Below are 21,036 nucleotides of genomic sequence, written 5' to 3' on the forward strand. Positions count from 1 at the left end.
AATATGTGATATTGTAACATGTACAGCATTGAAAACTAATGCAGGAAATGCAAGCTATGATACATCAATGCCCCTGCCTGAATCCTTGAAATCACATCATCTCACTGATTTGTTGTAGGATTTGTCAGTCACTTTACTAGGGTTTATACATGAAAGCCAATGAGTTGCATGTTATTGCTTCAAATTCTATTGATAAGGCAGGAATATCGTGCACTGGATAAAGTCATTGCATGCATGAATGATGCTGCAGAAATACAAGGCATGTTAAGATGAATTGTGCTCACAAGTGCTTCGTCTAATTTCCCAATGTGTGGATACTGATCACTATCAATATTAAAATTTGTGTAAAATGGCTTCTGTAACACTTGTGCTTAAAAGGAGGGGTAAATTGGTCTAAATTTCATTCTTGATGGAAATTCAGATGTCTTCTGTCCCAAGCTAAAACCACCTGTGGGTTTGTTTTGTTGGAATAAAAGCAGGTAAACAAATATCTGTGGCAGTAAGTGGTTGTATAAGTGACCTTTTAATTCAGTTGTATTTCACACATTAAAACTTTTCTTGAAGGATACACACAGTGGAAGGTCAAACAAGTTCAAAGTAAATTTATTATCAAAGTACATATGTGTCACCATATACAACCCTGAGATTCACTTTTTTGCAGGCATACTTAATAAATCCAATAACTATAATAGAATCAATGAAAGACTGCACACAAGACAGACAAACAACCAATATGTAAAAGACAACAAACCTAATAATAAGTAAGCAATAAATATTGAGAACATGAGATGAACAGACCTTGAAAGTAAGTCCATAGGCTGTCGGAACAGTTCGATGTTGGTTGAGTGAAGTTCCCTCTGGTTTAAGAGCCAGATGGTTGCGGGGTAATAACTATTCCTGAACCTGGTGGTGTGGGACCTTATGCTCCTGTACCACCTTCCTGATGGCAGTAGTGAGACAAGAGCATGACCTGGGTGGGGGCCGGTGGGGGCGGGGGTGAGGTTCTTGATGATGGATATTGCTTTCCTGTGACAGGGTTCCTTGTTGCTCAATGGTGGTGAAGGCTGGACTGCATCCATTACTTTTTCTAGGCTTTTCTGTTCAAAGGCATTGATGTTTCCTTACCAGGCTGTAATGCAGCCAGCTGGTATATTCTCCACTGTGCATCTATAGAAATTTGCCAAAGTTTTAGATGATGTGCCAAATCTGCGCAAACTTCTAAGAAAGTAGAGGCACTGCATGCCTATTTTCTTTTATAATAGCACTTGTGTGCTGGACCCAGGACAGATCCTCTGAAATGATAACGCCAAGGAATTTAAAGTTGCTGACCCTCTCCACCTCTGATCCCCTGATGAGGACTGGCTCATGGACTTCTGATTTCCTCCTCCTGTAGTCAATAACTAAATCTTTGGATTTGCTGACGTTGAGTGAGAGGTTACTGTTGTGGCACCACTCAGCCAGATTTTCAACCTCCCTCCTTATATATTCCTTACCACCTTAGATTTGGCCTACAACAGTGGTGTTATCAGCAAACTTGAATATGCCATTGGAGTTGTGCTTAGCCACACAGTCATAAGTGTAAACAGAGTAGAGTAGGGGGCTAAGCACCCCGCCTCGTGGTGTACCTGTGCTGATGGAGACTGTGGAGGAGATGTTGCCCATCTAAACTGACCGGGGTCTGCCAGTGAGGAAATACAGTTTCCAGTTGCATTCTGCATTGTTAGGTTTCTGGTAGTGTCACAATTCACTGAGTCCAGTATCCTGAGGATCTTAACACACATTCTGGATGGATCTTGTTGCTTAATAGCCAACTAGGAAAGGTTGAGTGAGCTTAGGGCTTTTTCCTCTTTGGAGTGACGGAGAATGAGATAGAAAACACAGAAAATAGGTGCAGGAGTAGGCCATTCAGCCCTTTGAGCCTGCACCGCCATTCAGTATGATCATGGCTGATCATCCAACTCAGAACCCTGTACCTGCTTTCTCTCCATACCCCCTGATCCCTTTAGTCACAAGGACCATATCTAACTCCCTCTTAAATATAGCCAATGAACTGGCATCAACTGTTTCCTGTGGCAGAGAATTCCACAGATTCACCACTCTCTGTGTGAAGAAGTTTTTCCTAATCTCGGTCCTAAAAGGCTTCCCCTTTATCCTTAAACTGTGACCCCTTGTTCTGGACTTCCCCAACATTGGGAACAATCCTCCTGCATCTAGCCTGTCCAATCCCTTTAGAATTTTATACGTTTCAATCAGATCCCCCCTCAATCTTCTAAATTCCAACGAGTACAAGCCTAGTTCATCCAGTCTTTCTTCATATGAAAGTCCTGCCATCCCAGGAATCAATCTGGTGAACCTTCTTTGTACTCCCTCTATGGCAAGGATGTCTTTCCTCAGATTAAGGGACCAAAACTGCACACAATACTCCAGATGTGGTCTCACCAAGGCCTTGTACAACTGCAGTAGTACCTCCCTGCTCCTGTACTCGAATCCTCTCGCTATAAATGCCAGCATACCATTCGCCTTTTTCACCGCCTGCTGTACCTGCATGCCCACTTTCAATGACTGGTGTATAATGACACCTAGGTCTCGTTGCACCTCCCCTTTTCCTAATCGGCCACCATTCAGATAATAATCTGTTCTCCTATTTTTGCCACCAAAGTGGATAACTTCACATTTATTCACATTAAATTGCATCTGCCATGAATTTGCCCACTCACCCAACCTATCCAAGTCACCCTGCATCCTCTTAGCATCCTCCTCATTGCTAACACTGCCACCCAGCTTCGTGTCATCCGCAAACTTGGAGATGCTGCATTTAATTCCCTCATCCAAGTCATTAATATATATTGTAAACAACTGGGGTCCCAGCACTGAGCCTTGCAGTACCCCACTAGTCACCGCCTGCCATTCTGAAAAGGTCCCGTTTATTCCCACTCTTTGCTTCCTGTCTGCTAACCAATTCTCTATCCACATCAATACCTTACCCCCAATACCGTGTGCTTTAAGTTTGCACACTAATCTCCTGTGTGGGACCTTGTCAAAAGCCTTTTGAAAATCCAAATATACCACATCCACTGGTTCTCCCCTATCCACTCTACTAGTTACATCCTCAAAAAATTCTATGAGATTCGTCAGACATGATTTTCCTTTCACAAATCCATGCTGACTTCGTTTGATGATTTCACCACTTTCCAAATGTGTTGTTATCACATCTTTGATAACTGACTCTAGCATTTTCCCCACCACTGATGTCAGGCTAACTTGATAGAAGTATATAAGATTGTGAGGCATAGATAGTGGACAAGCAGCACCTTTTACCCAGGGTGATAATGGCCAAAACCAGAGGACATCCTTTTAAGGTGAGTGGTGGAAAGTTTAGGGGAGATGTTGGAGGTGGAACTCTCTACGAGGGGTGGTAGTGGTAGAGTGGTAGAGGTTGATACAATAGAGATATTTAAAAGACAGGGACATGGGTGTTAGAAATATGGAGGGTTATCAGCTGTACAGGAAGGAGGGGTGAGATTGATTGTGGAGTAGGTTTATAAAGGTTGACACAACATTGTGGGCCAAAGGTGCTGTACTGTTCTATGTTCTATAATCTGTCTGGAATAAAGGCAGCACAGAGCACTAGTAGAAGAAACAAATCCTGCCAACTACTGAGAAACTGGCATGGAATTGTTCCTCTTGGTCAATGGAGAAAAATATCATAGGAAAGGAAAACAAGTGTTTGTGTTTTGAATCCCCTCGGACCAGTTCCATACTACAGTAAGGGTACAGTCACTGAGGCGCAACTTTTTCTTGCAACTACAGCTGCAGTCTCAGAGCTATTTCACTGCAGTTGCTGAAATCCTTAATCTATTCAACATGATCTCAAAATCTTTCTAGGATCTTCATGGTGATTACATGTGTCCTTTATTGTCAAAAGCAACCAATTACAGTCTAATTACCTGCTATGCTACATTTGCTTTTTAGACACACCTTCTCAGCGAGTTCAGTTCATTCTGGGAACTGAAGATGATGAAGATCACGTTCCACATGAACTCTTTACAGAGCTTGATGAAATCTGCATGCGAGGTGGTGAAGATGCCGAGTGGAAGGAAACTGCCAGGTCTGTGAACTGTGTAATGTTTTCATTCCGAGAAAATCTTGCAGGTAAGAGGTTTTATGGGGTTCGATTCCAGGAGTAATCAGCAACAGACTTGCCTAAAAGAAGCTCCATTTAATTTGTCAAATTGGTTGTCACAAAGCTTTCTCAAATTATAGTGACACATCTTTTTTAGTCTGTTATAATTCCTTACAATAAACTGTAATTTATTATCCCACAAATATGTGATCACATGAAAACACTAAATCATCCATATGAATGAGAGCAGAAGAAAGGTTTTAGCTGTTAACATGATCTGTTGTCAATTAGAAAACCTCTTATTGTGTGGCCTTGGGATACTAAAAACAAATACAGAAATCAATGTTTGTATCTGGTTGACTCATGTATTCACTCTTCCTCCACCCATGTAATCAATGGTCTGCATAACAGCTGTGTTTTAGCAGTAAACTTTTTGGTTCCAAATGTTTTTGCAAAAGCTTAGCATTCAATTCAAACAGACATGCTCTGTGGTTTGACAGGTGGTTGAAATTTGAGGAAGATGTTGAGGATGGTGGAGACCGTTGGAGTAAACCGTATGTTGCCACGTTGTCATTGCACAGCCTGTTCGAGTTGAGGAGTTGTATCATTAATGGGACAGTTTTGCTGGACATGCAAGCAAACAGCATTCAAGAAATTGCAAGTACGTCTAATGCAAGAACAGTGGTTTCATCAAAACAGTTTGTCATATTAGCAGTACAAATTGTGAAAAAATGTCAATCATTATGTCAGTTTTATCATTCCTAACATTAATTTAACATGCCCTTAACACCTTTTAATTTGTATTGTGCACAGTTCTAAAGTCCCATATTCTCTGTATTTGCTTACTTTGGCTTCTCATGGTTAATTTGAATTTGGTTTCCTCAGTGGAGCAATGGGGGCTTATATGGATTGTGTAGTTCTCAGTTTTTAATTTAAGCATGTTACTAGTCTTTGGGTGCAAGAGATTAATTATTTCATTTCCTTTTCATCTGTCTCAACTGTTGATTTCATTGCCTGTGATCATGGAAGATGAATGGGTAAAGGTGGTGTTAAATATCAATAATAACTTTGCTAAGTGAAATATGGTAAGCTAGGAAAGAAGTCGTCTTATGAGCAAGTTGTGGCTTAAACAACTTTGCTGTGCAACTTTTCTATCTCGTGTTACTATGGAAACCTTAACAATGAGCATTTCTCTACAACATGAGTCACCATGTAATTGGAATACAAAGGTGAAGGTGACTTAAACTGTGTTTATTTAATTTACGAAGAGCAAAGAAAGGAAAATGCAATAAAACTTGTTTTCATAGTTTCATATTAGACTTGCTTGAAAAAAAAGTAGTTTCAAGCCTCATCTGAAGAGCTGCTGCTTCCAGTGAAGGCCATTATCACGAATGAAAGGACAAAAATGATAGAAAGATAGACTTGGGAATTCCAGCAAAAGGAGTAGGTTGAAAAAAATGAACTGAGCCTTGAAATTCATCTTTAAGTTCTGTGTCATAATAAACCCTGCTCTGCTCTTGCCCCCTCCTTTTTCCATAATTTTGTAGCTTTCGGTGACCTTGACCTAACTGCTTCAGTTGTTCATGAAGTGGAGGAGGATGCAATTGTTTAAACTTTTCCAACATTTTTAAAGTATTAATAATCCACATTCACTTTGAAACTAATTGCAAATTAAAACATTACATTAATATTAAAAAATAACACTCATCTTTTTGAAATGGCTCCATTCAAATGCATTCTTATTTTTCATGCATCAGCTACAGCTGGGTATAAAGCCAAGGGCCAGACACTGTACTCCACCTTTTTTAAATTCAAGTTTTTTTTCTATAATCTTGCCTCTTATGGAAATGAATGAATGAAATTAATGGAAGGGTGTTTAAAACAAAACTACCTAATACTGTTGGATGGAAGAATGCAAGTTCAGATGGCATGGTGGAATCGGTTTGGGGAATGATTAAATTCCTTTCATCTACCTAGGTAACATTGTGTTAATTGATTTCCTATTTCCATCATTAATATCATTAAGGGAGAATGTTCACAGGAAACCTTGATCTGCAATGTGTCCATTCCAGTATTGTTGTTGTTAGTATTGGGTAGGAATTGCCTAAATTGTATTCATATGAAACAGTCATCATTGTGAGATCAAAAACCATTTGCCAGCCACATGGATCAGCCATCTTTATATTTTCATTTGGCCACTAAGGATGACAACCAAGAGAGTCTCAGCTTTATGCATTATCTGCATTTACAATGCTGTTGTTATCAACAGGTGAATAAAAATAACTAATGGGTTAATGTTATATCTCAACTGATTTCTCAGTAAATCTGGCCTCTAAGTTCATTTTAAATTGCAAGGTGGACTGGAGGAACGTTCTAGAACTACATTCTTTATTTTTCTTGGTGGCCATTTATGTGTGATAGCCAGACTCGTGGCTGCTCTCTTGTGCACAACTTCCCCAAAGGTCTTTTTTAGAAAAGAATTTAAATGGTTTCATGGTGTGAATGTTCTTCCAGATAAGCAATTCCCAAATGATTTTTCCAAATATATTAAAGAAAATGTATAATACAAATATCTGTTCTATATATTTGGCAATTAAATGGGATTTGTTTTATTATATGGGAAGTTTTAAGGTAGCTAAATTGACTCTTTCAATTGCAATTTTTTTACTTGTGTGACAATGTCTGATTTCCCCCTCTTTCCCCCCCCCCCCTTAGACATGATTCTTGATCATCAGGAAGCATCCATGGAACTGGATGAAAACATTCGTGCGAAAGTGCGTGAAGCTCTTCTGAAAAAACATCACCATCAGATTGAGAAGAAAAGAAACAACCTCATTCCAATTGTCAGATCTTTTGCTGAGGTTGGGAAAAAGCAATCTGAACCTCATTCCATGGACAAAGCTGGTAAGGAAAAGGTTTTAAATCTAAATGAAAACTTTTGAGCTTGAGTGTTTCAGTACAGCATGTATGAGAGTGACTCAGTGGTTAGGTATAAATGAGTACGAGACAAGGAAGTGACATACATTATATTTTTTAAAAAGCCAACTGAAAACTGTTTGCACAATTCCCCAAAAGTGAAGGTGCCGTGCTGTTGAAAATTGTCTTAAACCAGAGTAGGGCAAGTTCTGATATCTAGTTATCTCTGAAACTTTGCAAACTGTGTTTTCAACAGGATTTTCATTTGTTCCAGCAGTATTTTTCCAGCATAGAACTCAAATTAAACATCAACATTAAAACAACACAAAATACACTGAATTGAGATTTTTAAACTTGTGTGAGATAAATGTCAACTCTCATTCACTTAGAGCCACCATGTTTTACTAATCCTGTACCTAAAACTGCTAATTAAAGAGCCACAATTCAAACTCCATTCTTTTTCCTCAGATCTATGATTACCTACAATCTCAAATCAGGGCAGAGCCTTGATTATTCTTCACGTGGAGGTCAGGTTCTTGAGTGACTCCCAGCTTGTGAACTTTGGGCTTTTGCTCCTGATCCCTGCTATGCTTCATTTTGCTGCTCACTTTTATGTTAGAAAGGTCCCCCAAACTTTAGAGAGAATACTTCATCTACTTAATACCTTGGGAGCAGGCAAAGGGAACATTGCAGGCATCTCTGCAGGTGAGGGGGAGGAGAAGGGAGACTGCTTCCCTTGTTTCTCATCCACTACCTGCTCCACCAATCATTGCAGCATCCATTCATTTAGTAACAAGTTCCCTACCACCAGGGTTTTGAGAGTTATCCATTTAAATAGAAATTACTTCTACTAATTTGTGCCTGCCAAAACTGACAAGGTAAATTAAATAGTAAGATAGTGTTACTCAAGAAAACTTAACTACTCTGTTCTACAAACCCTGTAATTGAAAATCAACTTTCACAGATGTCTTTGCATGAAATATGATATACTTCACAGGTCACCTTAACCTGTTGGGTCATAATTACCTGTTGGTAATAAATGGATTTATACGTGCATTTCCTCTGGTTTCCTTGAGAGTGATCTACTGATATACAAATACATTGATAGATTAAGCTCTTTTGGAACTATTTATTCCACTGCTTATTTTCCATATTTGTCATCAGTACAATTCTGCCCAAACAAGAGTAACTAGAAGTATTGAAATTTGCCTCTATTCCCATTGCAGGCAATGCCTCTAAAAGGCAATTATGTCCTTCCTATTGTAAAGCGTTAAGTTACAGTGTATCTAAATGCACTGGCAACAGTAAATGTGTCTCACTGGAAATTGGTTTATTTTGCCTGCCAAGTCAGTGAGGTTGAATATTGAAGCTTTTGAGCTCTGTTGTTTTTAAGTATTTACAGATATTGTAAGGGACACTGAGAGATATTTAACAAAGTTTCTACTGAAATTCTTTAGCCAGCTTGTGACCTCTGATACATCTGCAGATGGGTTTGCAGTGGGGTGACATAGGTGACAAGGGTCCAAGTGTTAGCCTTAAGTTTGCTGAGCATGCATGCTCAGTCCTTCCAGCAGACTAACTTGATTTTTTGTTATTTAAATTGGAGCATTTTATTGGATAAACATTATGAATATTCGGGTTAAGTTAAATCACAGCCCTGTTTCATTGGGGCAGCATCAATGGATTTGTCATTTTCACATTGGAGCAAAGTCAGTCAAAATATAGTTATGAAGACAAGATTGATTGTACACAATGGATTCCAAATTAAAGCTAATTTAGATTAATTTAAATAGTGTTATCAAGATAAATTGTTGAAATCATTTCTGTCAATGCTTATTCTAAATATTGAGATTAAACTGTCACCTGACACAGTTACTGTACTCAAAATAGATAAATGAAGATACTGGAGTATTGGATAAAAGTAATTGTATTTTAAGATGCAATTGTGATGTTCAAAAAGTGATATTGTTCAGTGTCACTTAGCACTGTTTAGTCAATGACTTTAATAACTGTCTTATTGAAACTCCAATTCTCAGAAATGGGAATCAAGAGCAAATATTGCAGGAAATGCTGATGGAATTTTTTTTAATACTTTTGTTTAGCTGTTAAATGTCCTGTGGTTCAGCACATTAATATAACCACACTGTTTGCAAATGAGTGGCAGGGTGTAAATTTGTTCCCAGGATTATTCTGGTAGGAACTTGCACTCCAAGCATGAAGAATTGTTGATGCTATCAAGCTCATTAACTTGATTGGTTCACTAGTTGTCTCTGAATTGGCATAATTAATGGAACTGACACAGCTAATATCCTACCTGTGTGTGTGTGTGTGTGTGTGTGTGTGTGTGTGTGTAAATTTGATTCGTTGTTGTCTCTGGAATCTGAATCTAAAACAAAGATAGATTTCAATGCTAAAATGTAAATATGTAAAACCTTAAAATCACAATCAAACACAATGAAGCTATCCAATGTTTCACTTGCCAAAAATGCAAGAGCATTAATATCAGAATTGTAAAAACATAAACAAGAAATTCTGCAGATGATGGAAATTCAGAGCAATACACACAAAACACTGGAGGAACTCAGCAGGTCAGGCAGCATCTTTGGAGAGGAATAAACAGTCGATGTTTCGGGCCCAGACCCTTCATCAAGACTAGAAAGGAAGTGGGGAGAAGCCAGAATAAGAAGGTGAGAGGAAGGGAAGGAGGGCAATTCAGAAGATGATAAGTGAAGCCAGGTGGGTGGGAAAGGCAAAGGGCTTGAGAAGAAGGGATTTGATAGGAGAGAGAAAAGTGGATCATGAGAGAAAGGGAATGAGGGGCGTTGGGGGAGGTGATAGGCAGGTGAGAAGAGGTAAGAGACTAGAGTGGGGAATAGAAGAGAGGAGGAGAAAAGAAAAAGAACAAAAAAAGGGGCAAAAAATTACAGTAGGAGAAATTGATGTTACTATTAGGCTAACTGGACAGAATGAGGTGTTGCCCCTCCAACCTGACAGTGGCCTCATCGCGACAGAAGGGAAGGCCATGGACTGACACGATGGAATAGGAAAGAGGATAGGAATTAAAATGGTTGGCTGCTGGGAAATTTCACTTTTGGTGGATGGAGTGGAGATGCTTGACAAGGCAGTCCCTCAATTTATGTCAGGTCTCAGCAATGTAGAGGAGGCCGCATTGGGAGCACTGGATACAATAGACGACCCCAGCAAATTTGCATGTAAAGTGTTGCCTCACCTGGAAGGACTGTTTGAGGTGAGGGAGGAGGTGAATGGGCAGGTGTAACATTTCTCTCACAGGGATATATGCCAGGAGGGATGAATGGACAGGGGAATCACGCAGGGACTGTTCCCTGCAGAAAGTGGTGAGGAGGTAAAGATGTGTTTGGTAGGATCCCATTGGAGATGATGGAAGTTGCAGAGAATGTGTTGGGTGCGGAGACTCATGGGATGGTAGGTGAGGACAAGAAGGACTTCTATCCCTGTTAAGGACTCTATCTCTGATGTCCTGGAAAGGAAAGCTGCATCCTGGGAACAGATTTGGTGGAGGAAAAAGGAACTGAGAAAAGGAATGGCATTTTTACAGGAGAAAGGATGGAAAGAGGTATAGTCAAGATGGCCCTGGGAATCCGTAGGTCTATAAAAGATGTTGGTAGACATTTTGTCTCTAGAGATGGAGACAGATTGAGAGAGGTGTCAGAAATGGACCAAGTAAATTCAAGGGCAGGGTGGAAGTTCGAAGCAAAGTTGATGAAATTAACAAGCTCAGCATGGGTGCATGAAGCAGCACCAATGCAGTTGTCAATGCAGCACAGAAATAGTTGGGAAGCATTACCAGGGAAAGCTTGGAACATGGGATGTTTTACACAGCCAACGAAAAGACAAGCATAGCTGGGTGCCCATTCACCACCTCCCTCATCTGCATTCAGGGCCCCAAACAGTCCTTCCAGGTGAGGCAATATTTTACTTGAGGATCTGTTGTTGTCATCTATCATATTCAGTGCTCCTGATGCCGCCACCTTTTCTTGGTGAGACCCAACGTAAAATGGGGGATTGCTTTGTAGAGCACCTCCACTCCATCTGTCAAAAGCAAAATTTCTGGATTGCCAACCATTTGACTTCCTATTCCCATTCCAGTTCTGACATATTGGTCCATGGCCTCCCCTTATTTCACAATGAGTCCACTCTCAGGTTGGAGGAGCAACATCTCTTATTCTGTCTAGGTAGTCTCCAACCTGATGGCATGAATATCGATTTCTTTTTCTGGTAATATTTTTCTCTTTTCTGTTCCCCACTCTGGCCTCTTACCTCTCTTTACCTGTGTATCACCTCTCCCTGGTGTCCCTCCTACTTCCCCTTCTTCCTTGGTCCAGCCTCCCATATCAGATTCCTTCTTCTCAAGCCTTTTAACTTTCCCACCCACCTGGTTTCACCTATCACCTTCTAGCTTGTCCTCCTTCGCCTCCCCACTCCTTTCAAGAACTGTGTTTTCCTGCTTCCTTTTGTTAATCACTGAATTAAAGTAAAATTGTCCTTTAGTAGTTTAAGTTGCTGAGGTCCAAGGCAACCCAGCTGAGGTAGGTAGCTTGGCAACAATGTTTGTATTTATAGCAAGGGGCCACTGCATGCACTCCTATGGAAATATTTTTTCCTCAGTTATTATCCCATCTATGTGCCAGTACTCTGCTAGGGAAGCAACCCAAAAACAACCTTGAAGAGCTGTTATGTCTGTAATAGCTATGAGCTGAGTTATAGATTTTCTTGGCAGGGGCTGGGGGAGGGGTGCAGGGTGTAAAGCAAAAGACTATTATGGAAAAATTAAATAAAAACAAACACTGGAAATTATCAGCAGGTTAAACAGCATCTGTAGAAAGGGGAAAAGTTGACACCTCCAGTCAATGGCCTCTACATCAGCACCATTCCTTTGCTGTTTTATTATTTCTTGCTTGTGGAGCTGGAATGTTGGCGTAACCTGGGACCAAAGACTATTGACTTTGGTGAATGTAATTATGGTTTAATTTTCAGTTATTTTAAAAGAATAAAGTCCTTCTAATAGCAGCAATGTCCCATTTCAAATATGGACTACTTCTCAAGTTTCTTAATTTTATTTTCCTTCAGGTCAAATGTTATCCCCACAGTCCATTCCAACTCAACCTGAAATAAAAAATGGAGTCAACCACGACAATACAAACGTTGAGTCAAGTAAGGTAAGATGGTCACTTTGACCTGTCTAGTTATGATGCCTGTTGGTAGGATAGATCCATTCATTTCTCCCCCTGCTGCTAGTTCAAGCTGGGATTTTGGATTCTCTTTTGTGGTGAAGCATAAATCTGCAGCCATTGTTCTTACAGAGCACTACATAAGCTTTCTTGCCTCATTTATAAATGGACAGTGAGACCAAATGCATTTGTTTTTAATTCCTATCAGATGATGGGAAGTCCAAGCCAATATTGCATAATGTTTTGTGCCTTGAGCTTCAGGTGTGGGGTATGGTTGTACTAACCTAGCTGATCATTACTCTGGAGCAGTGATATAACAAGGTCTAATTGTTATTGCTTTTGCAGTTTTTCTAGGTTGGTAGTTGACTGTCTTTCCTAGGGAGGGTCTAGACTATCTGAAGGTCCCAAAACCAAGAAATTACAGCTTTTGTTCTGTTTCTCTTTTATACATTTTTCATAGATCATTTAGCTAGAATTTGTTAATGATGTCTGAAAGACGTCTTTCAAAGCATTGCTAATTTGAATCTTTTTTCCAGCAAATATGAACTGAACTAGGGTCCAAGGGAACACCTTGTCAGGCCCTGAGGATTTTTCCACCCTGACTTGTCTCAGGGTAACAAACACCTCCTCCTCTGTAATCCGTACAGTGTCCATAAAGTTGATGCCGCTTTGCTTCCCTTCTATAGACTTTGTTTCCTGAGTAAATACAGACCCAAAGAATACATTTAAGATCTCCCCTATTTCTGTCAGCTCCACACATGGACTATCTTCCATAGGACCAATTTTGTCCCTAGCAATCCTTCTGCTCTTAACATACCTGTTGAATCTCTTAGGATTCTCCTTCATCTTGTCTACTAGAGCAACTTCATGCCTTCTTTTCGCCTTCTTGATTTTCATAAGTGTTCTCTTGCATTTCTTGTACTCCATAAGCAACTCATTTGTTCCTACTTGTCAATACCTGCTATGCATCTCCTTTCTTTCTCTTAACCAGGGCCTCAATACATCTTGAAAACCAAGGTTCCCTACTCATGTTATCCATTGAGCTCTGCTACTTGAGATGGTTAGAAAGTGCCCTGGAAGCTACAGAAAGTTGTAAAATTAGCCAGCTCCATCTTGTGTACTAGCCAATGTCCATTATTAAGGACCCCTGTCACCCAGGGCATGTCTTCTGATTTTTTTTTTGTTTTTTTTCCTTTCTATATTATCGTATATTGCATTGAACTGTTACTGCTAAGTTAACAAATTTCACAACAGATGCCAGTGATAATAAACTTGATTCTGATTCAGATTTGTTATCTTTAACTTTTTATTCTGACCGGCCCATACAAGCTTTGCACTCAAATTTCATTTTTGAGGGCCTTTCACTTTCTAAATACATCTTTGTCAAAAAACAGCCTGTCCCAATCCACACTTGCCAGATAGTTTCTGATACCATCAAAACTGGTCTTTCTCCAATTTAGAATCTGAACCTGCAGACCAAACCTATCTCTTTGCAAATTTAGTTTGAAACAAATGTCATTGTGGTCACTGGATGCAAAATGTTCCCACACACAAACCTCTGTCACCTGCCCAGTCTTGTTCCCTAATAGCAGATCCAGTATTGCACGCTCTCTCATTGGGAGAGGGTTAATGGGATCTTCATGATTATGAAAATATTCAGTCATGAATCTGCAATCTCATTATCCACATCAGGGAAGAGGAAGATATACTTTGGGTATTTCCAAGATGCTGTTATGAATTGCTTCAAGGAAGGAGACAAGTGCAATTGTGATGACATAAGAGGGGACTCCCTGCTATCTGCTATAATACAAGTCATCACCAGGATCCTTAACTACCTCTCCCCTGTTGTTTTCCCTGTTGATTTTTGTCCATCTAAAGCAGGGGTTCCCAACTTGGGGTCCACAGACCCTTTGCTTGATGGTATTTGTCCATGACATAAAAAAATTATTGGGAATCCCTGGTCTAAAGGCACAGTGGAAGTGATCTTTATCTACAACTCTAAGAGTAATGTAGGGAGCATCACCTGTACATACTGTGGTGCTAGAAAGTTTGTGAACCTTGTAAAATTTTCTCTGTTTCTACATAAATATGACCTAAAATGTGATCAGATCTTCATGCAAGTCCCAAAACTAGATAAAGAGAGCCCAATTAAATAAATAACACAAAAACATTATACTTGTTCATTTACCTATTAAGAAAAATGATCCAATATTACATGTATTTGTGTGAAAAAGTATGTGAACCTCTAAGGTAATGCCTTCTACAAAAGCTATTTGGAGTTGGGTGTTCCAATCAATGAGATGAGATTGGAAGTGTGGGTTGTAGAGGTCCCCTGCCCTATTTTTAAAAAAAAATCACACACACAGTCAGGTTACTGACAGAGCCTGCTCTTCTCAAGAAAGATCTGTCTATGTGCACCATGCCTTGATCAAAACAACTTTCAGAGGACCTTGGATGAAGAATTGTAGAGAAGCACGAAGCTGGAAAAGGCTACAAAAGCATTTCTAAAAACCTGAGTGTTCATCAGTCCACAGTAAGAGAAATTGTCTGCAAATGGAGGAAATTCAGTACTGTTGCTACTCTTCCTACGAGTGGGCATCCTGCAAAGATCACACTAAGAGCACGATGTGCAATGCTGAAGGAGGTACAAAACTGAACCCAAGGGCAGCAGCAAAAAACCTACAGAAATCTCTAGAACTTGCTAAAGTCTCTGTTCATATGCCTACTATACAACAAGAATGGAAGGACACCATAGAGGAAACCACTGCCCTCCAAAAAAAAAAATTGCCGTACCTCTCAGGTTTGCAAAAGACTACCTGGATGCTCTACAATGCTTCTGGGACAATGTTCTGCGGACATGAGACAAAATTTAAAGTTTTTGGCAGAAATGCACATTGCTATGGTTGGAGGAAAAAGAGCACTGCACACCAACACCAAATCCTCATCCCAACTGTAAAGCATGGTGGAAGGAGCATCATAGCTTGGGGCTGCCTTGCTGCTTCAGGGCCTGGACAGCTTGCAATTGTTGAGGGAACAATTAATTCAAAATTGTATCAAGACATTTTACAGGAGAATGTCAGGGTAGCAGTCTGTCACGTGAAGCTTAATAGAAGTTGGATAATGCAACAAGGCAATGATCTGAAAGACCAGAATACGTCAACAACAGAATGGTTTAAAAAGAAAAAAAAATTGTGTTTTGGAATGGCCAAGTCAGAGTCCTATAGAAATGTTGTGGAAGGACCTATAGCAAGCAGTTAATGCAAGGACACTCCTAACATCCCAGAGATGAAGCAGTTTTGTAAGGACGAATGGCCTAAAGTTCCTCCAAGCCAATGTGCAAGAGTAATCAACAGTTATTGGAAACGTTTGGTTGAAGTTATTGCTGTACAAGGGGGTCACACCACTTACTGAAAGCAAAGGTTCACATACTTTTCCAACAAATGCACATAATCACATCTCAATAAATAAATAAATGAACAAGTATAATTTTTGTTATTTAATTGATTTCTCTATCTAGTTTTATGACTTGAGTGAAGATCTGATCATATCTTAAGTCATATTTATGCAGAAATAGAGAAAATTTTACAGGGTTCACAAATTTTCTGGCACCACTGTAAGTTTTAGTGACCTCAGTAATGCATTTGACTTCATCAAGCAGAATAGATTGTGGAACATGATTCTCAGATTTTGCTGCCCATTGAAATTTGTCAGCATTTTATGTTTCCTTCATGTCTGCATGCAAGCTATGACCCTAACGAACAGGTCTAATAAAAGAGCAGTTCTCAATGAAGATCAGTATCGAGCAAGGTTGTGATTTCCACCCCCCCCCCCCATTCACCTTCTTCAATCTTTATTGTCTTTCTGACAGGGTGCCAATAACTTTGGCTCCAACAAGCATTCTTTAGGTGTGGAACCAACGTTCAAAATAATTTTTTTTTCCCCAACCTATTGGCAACTGTGCCCCAGAACCAGAGTCGCTTCAGCTTCCAGTGGCTGAGTTGTGATATTGTGACAATGCTGGTGTTTGCTTATACCTAGAAACTGAACCTTTGGCCAGTGTTATGCCTGAGAAGTTCAGTGAAACTCATTTTTACATCCATCCTTGAGCCTTGAAGTGTGTTGGAAAGATCATGTGTAAGTAAACTCAAGATTTTTACTGAATGAAGCAAAAATGATGAGACTTTGTTTACGAAGTCAGACAAAATGAATTTATCTTAAATTGCTGCTGGGCTACCCTGGATTTCAGAATTGAATTAATAGGCTGATCCCCATTAGATAGCAGTAGGAGTGTTGACTGATTTGTATCTCCCCTTTGTAGTTGAAGAACACTGCAGCCTTGATATGAGATGCTGGTTAAAGCCATGAGGTTTTTATTCTATAAGATCTCCTTAAAGAGCAACTAAACTACAGGTATATAGGTTCCTCCCCACACACCCACCTCTGCACCACCACCATATCCAAATTTTTTTTAAAAATACTAATTTCATTTGGGACTATTACATCTAGAATCCATGTATTTTTGCTTTGGCAGGTTGATCTCCATTTCATGAAGAAGATCCCGATTGGTGCTGAAGCCTCTAATGTCCTGGTTGGTGAGCTAGATTTTCTCAACCGGCCAATTGTGGCATTTGTGCGTCTCTCTCCAGCTATCCTCCTGACAGGACTTACTGAAGTTCCAATACCTACCAGGTAACTAATGATGTTTTCCATTTTTCATAGTTTGCAGTAATGGATGGTTTACAATGAAAGTTGTAGTGCCCTATTGCACCAAATTATGTATACGAGTCACTGATTTTCAAATGATTAATATGTGGGTAGATGTGGAAATCACCCAGGCCAGTAGCATGCCATGGAACAGCTATATGTTGAATCACAGCTTATTCTAATTTTATGTGGTATTAGTTGAGCAGGAATTTTAGGCAAAACCACCTCCCAGTCCTGTGATCTTCAACATCCACTTCTAAAGCAGGAAGGGGCAGTCAGATAAAGTACCCCAGCTGAAAGATGGATGTTCTGACAATGCAGCACTCCTATAAAGCAGCATAATCCTAAATTAAGTTGTCAGCTCAGTGTGTGGATGCCAACTTTTTGTACAAACCAATACTGGAAGAAGCATTTTCCTGCTGAGTTCTTCCAGTGCTCTAATTTTTGCACTAGATTGCAGTATATCTGCAGTCTGTTTTGCCTTTATAACTTTTTGTGTCTGTGTTCACACATGTATATAGGATCTTTTAAGTTCCTGTATTGGATGTGTATCCACTTGCAAAGTAACTCAGTAACATTTATGAACGAGAAAATCTACAGATGCAGGAAATCCAAGCAACACACACAAAATGCTGGAGGAACTCAGCAGGCTAGGCAGCATCTAGGGAAAAGAGTACAGTCTCAGCCTGAAACGTTGACTGTACTCTTTTCCATAGATACTGTGTGGCCTATTGAGTTCCTCCAGCATTTTGTGTGTGTTGCTTGGATTTCCAGCATCTGCAGATTTTCTTTTGTTTGTCAGACATCCCACCTCTCCTGGAAGTTCTAGGAGTCTCCCGCATATTGATAGCAGCTCCCTGACGCCCGGAAATTATATACAATATCCAGAAATTGATTTTTTTAAGAGGGAGAATGAGCATCCTGATTGGTCTCTCTTTGTGCTAAGTAGACCTGTCAGTTTTCTCTATGGGCGGGCTTTACAGTTGACCTCAAAAATAATGACGGTGTTGCTCGCTGCACTGTTTGCAACAGTGACTTTTCTATTGCCCATGGTGGGTTAAGACTGTAAAAGACATGTTGAGGGGAGTTTAACAGGTGTCAATTGTTCATTAGCATAGCCAACGTTATTTAAACTAGCTGGCTAGCTGCTAAGGAGCTACTCTATTGATGTCCTACGTGATGAGGCCAAACTCCCTGTAGACTTGCTTAAAGTTGTAATAGAATTTTAAAAAAAAGACTCCATGATAGTATAAGTGCATATTTTAATGTCACATTCTCTGCATACACCCAACTTGGTTTACAGATTAGACAAAATCACTAAATAAAGTATTACATACACACTTGGAGGTTGACTGGGGGGGGGGCGGTGATATGGGGTTGCAGGGGCCAGGGGTGCTATCTCCCTGAAATGAATTTTTGCAGGGTGGGATGTCTGGTTGTGAATACTGTACAACTCCCCTACCCACTTCCCAAAGTCGCATTAGTGGAATTTTGTTTTCAACTGTTAATATGCACCTCGGAAGTCAAGTAATTTTTAAAATACTATTTCAGAATCAGGTTTATTATCACTGTCTCCTATGATGTGAAATTTGTTTTGCAGCAGACTAGAGTGCAAAGACATAGGTAGTGATCATGGATTCATGGACCATTCAGTAATATGACAAAAGAAAAGAAGCTGTTCTGAATCTTTGAATGCGGGTCGTCAGACTCCTGTACCACCTCCCTGATGGTAATAACAAGGAGGCATGTCCCAGATAGTCAGAGTACGTAATGATGGATGCTATGATGGAGCCTTCATACCAACGTGATGCAATCAGAATTTTCTCTACCATACATCTGTAGTAATTTGCAAGCTATTTTTCTCTCCACAAATGCTGCCTGCCCTGCTATCACTGGTATATTCTATTTTGTTCTTCAATTTCAAGTTTTTGGTCACCTGTTTAGTGCATACAGAATATGCTGATTGACTTGCATTTTGCATTCACTTAAATATCTTTTCCACCCAACTTTGTTAACGTGTCAAAATTACAGTTCAGAAAAAATGCACGTCCCTGCAAAAAATAATTGATTTTTAGTCATGCTAATTTTCCCACACACACCACCATACAATCCTGAAATCTATTTATTACATTAGCAAAAGAAAAAGTAATTATCTTTTGTCAAAAACAAATTTCTGCCTTTGCAGATCTCCTCTCAGGGGATTCCCTTCCTTGAACTTAGGATTCAAAATCCAGCTGCAATATTTGATTTGTATTTGAGGCTTTGTGACCTGAGCACCCTTCAGATACTTCAGGATTTTGTTCTTGTACCTGTAGGGTTAAAAGAAACCCTTTTGGATTAAATGTATGGTTTTTAAAAATTGGTCAAGCAGTAGAACAACAGTGTTTGGAAACTCAACACAACATATTTTGCAGTATTAAGTGAAATGTTTGAAATTGAGGGGGACAGTATTATGACTATTTCCAGAAATTGATAGTTGATGGGAATATACAAGTTCTAGTGCTTCTAATTTTTCTTAAATGTTTCTGATTCCGGAAACTTAACTGTGGCTGTACACAATTGCATCTTTGTATAATACTAAATGGAAGATTTTGTTCATTTCATTTGTAATTGAAGAAAAATGTACACATTTTACAACACCTTGAAAGTGGTTTACAGCACCATCCCACATCTTGAGCAGGAAACTGCTGGAAGAACTCAACAGGTCAGGCAGTATTTGTGGAGGAAAATGGGTGGTCAATGTTTTGGGTTGAGACCCTTCATCTGGACTACTACTATTGTGAGCAAGAGAATAAATAGTGCTCCTTCTTTCCTGTCTCATATTACATCCTGCCTATGATTATTTTTGGGAGGAGTTGATACCCTGTTGTAAATTGACCTTGTATTGAGAATAGCCTCAGCTTCACCCAATTTTCTGATAGCAGCCCACCCAAGTCTGGGGATTCTAGGTCCATAGTCAAACCCATGTCCTACCAATCCATGATGTCAGGCATCAACAAAATACCCTTTCATGGGACTCTTTAAGAAGGCCAATTCCAGTGTTTAAAATATTGAATCTATATAATACTAAAACTCTCATGCTCTGTCTGATTGTCTGTTTGTGGCCTCCAATTAGTGCAAACGGTGCATTACAGTGGCACTTTTTTTGGCTAAATCGAATTAAAATATGCTAACTTACAGAATGCAGGCAAAGTTCAGGGTTATATATTCGTATAAAATTGCTCATTCACCACAGATCAACAGGCTGGCTTTCACCCGAGACCTGATCGGTCATCATGGAAATCGGGACGCAACAGCCCGACACATGCGTATGGCCAGCCTCAGCAGCGACACCTACCGGAGCAAAAGGGCAGAACAGCTCTATTTTGAGGGGTCACATTCTGCTTATCACCATCAGCATGTGCAGGACTGGGACAGATCAAACTGAGACCCATCAATAAGAGATAATTAAATCTTATTGTAATGACGTACTTTGAGACACCCATAAAACCCTTTGCTGCAGTCAAAGGACAGCGGTGACTATATTACGTCCATTTAGGAGAGCGCCAACCACATCATCAAGCATAATCGGCATCCTTTGATGTTACTGCTTCGTATCTTCTATCCAGTATTAGGGTAAAAAAAAATGGTCAGCCTAATTATGCCACGTGGAAAGGGAAGGGTGACATTATGGTCAAGAGATGATGCCAAACGTCGTCGGGAAGCAGCAAGGAGAGGGTGAGAACAAAATCGGATGAGGCCAGGGCCGCACAACTTCAGGATCAAAGAGTCAGGACAAAAAAAGATGAGAGAAGAAGAGACAGAAGAGAGAAGAAGGAGAGGCATGCATGTCTCCAGGATCAGAGGCAAAGAACAAACAACAGAAGAGATGAAGAGACAGGGGATGAAAGGGCTGCACGTCTCCAGAATGACAACGAGAGGCACAAGGGTGGCAGATAAACCAGAAATGATGCCATCAAAAGTGTCCTGCATTAAACAAGGAGCAGCTATATTTGCTTTGCTATGCATTGTTCTTCTTTAATAAACTGAGGTTTTCTACTTCAGTTTCCAAAGCAAAGCAATACCAATAGCATTCAGGAAAAT

At 39.9% G+C, this 21,036-nt stretch overlaps 1 protein-coding gene across 7 annotated transcripts in view; it reads left to right on the top strand.

Annotated features, from left to right (window-relative positions):
• The window catches only part of LOC134340570 (electroneutral sodium bicarbonate exchanger 1-like), a 196,709-nt gene that overhangs the window by 106,493 nt on the left and 69,180 nt on the right, over positions 1–21,036 (top strand). For all 7 annotated transcript variants that reach the window (XR_010016589.1, XM_063037967.1, XM_063037968.1 and 4 more), the window contains exons 4-8: positions 3,973–4,108; positions 4,624–4,784; positions 6,839–7,027; positions 12,149–12,237; positions 16,781–16,938. Coding sequence is in view for 6 of the 7 variants with exons in the window: in XM_063037967.1 (XP_062894037.1) it covers positions 3,973–4,108; positions 4,624–4,784; positions 6,839–7,027; positions 12,149–12,237; positions 16,781–16,938 (733 nt within the window). In the remaining variant the exon portion in view is untranslated. The remainder of the gene's footprint in view (positions 1–3,972; positions 4,109–4,623; positions 4,785–6,838; positions 7,028–12,148; positions 12,238–16,780; positions 16,939–21,036) is intronic.

This window comes from Mobula hypostoma, chromosome X1 (assembly GCF_963921235.1).
Source record: "Mobula hypostoma chromosome X1, sMobHyp1.1, whole genome shotgun sequence".
NCBI classification, from domain to species: domain Eukaryota; kingdom Metazoa; phylum Chordata; class Chondrichthyes; order Myliobatiformes; family Myliobatidae; genus Mobula; species Mobula hypostoma.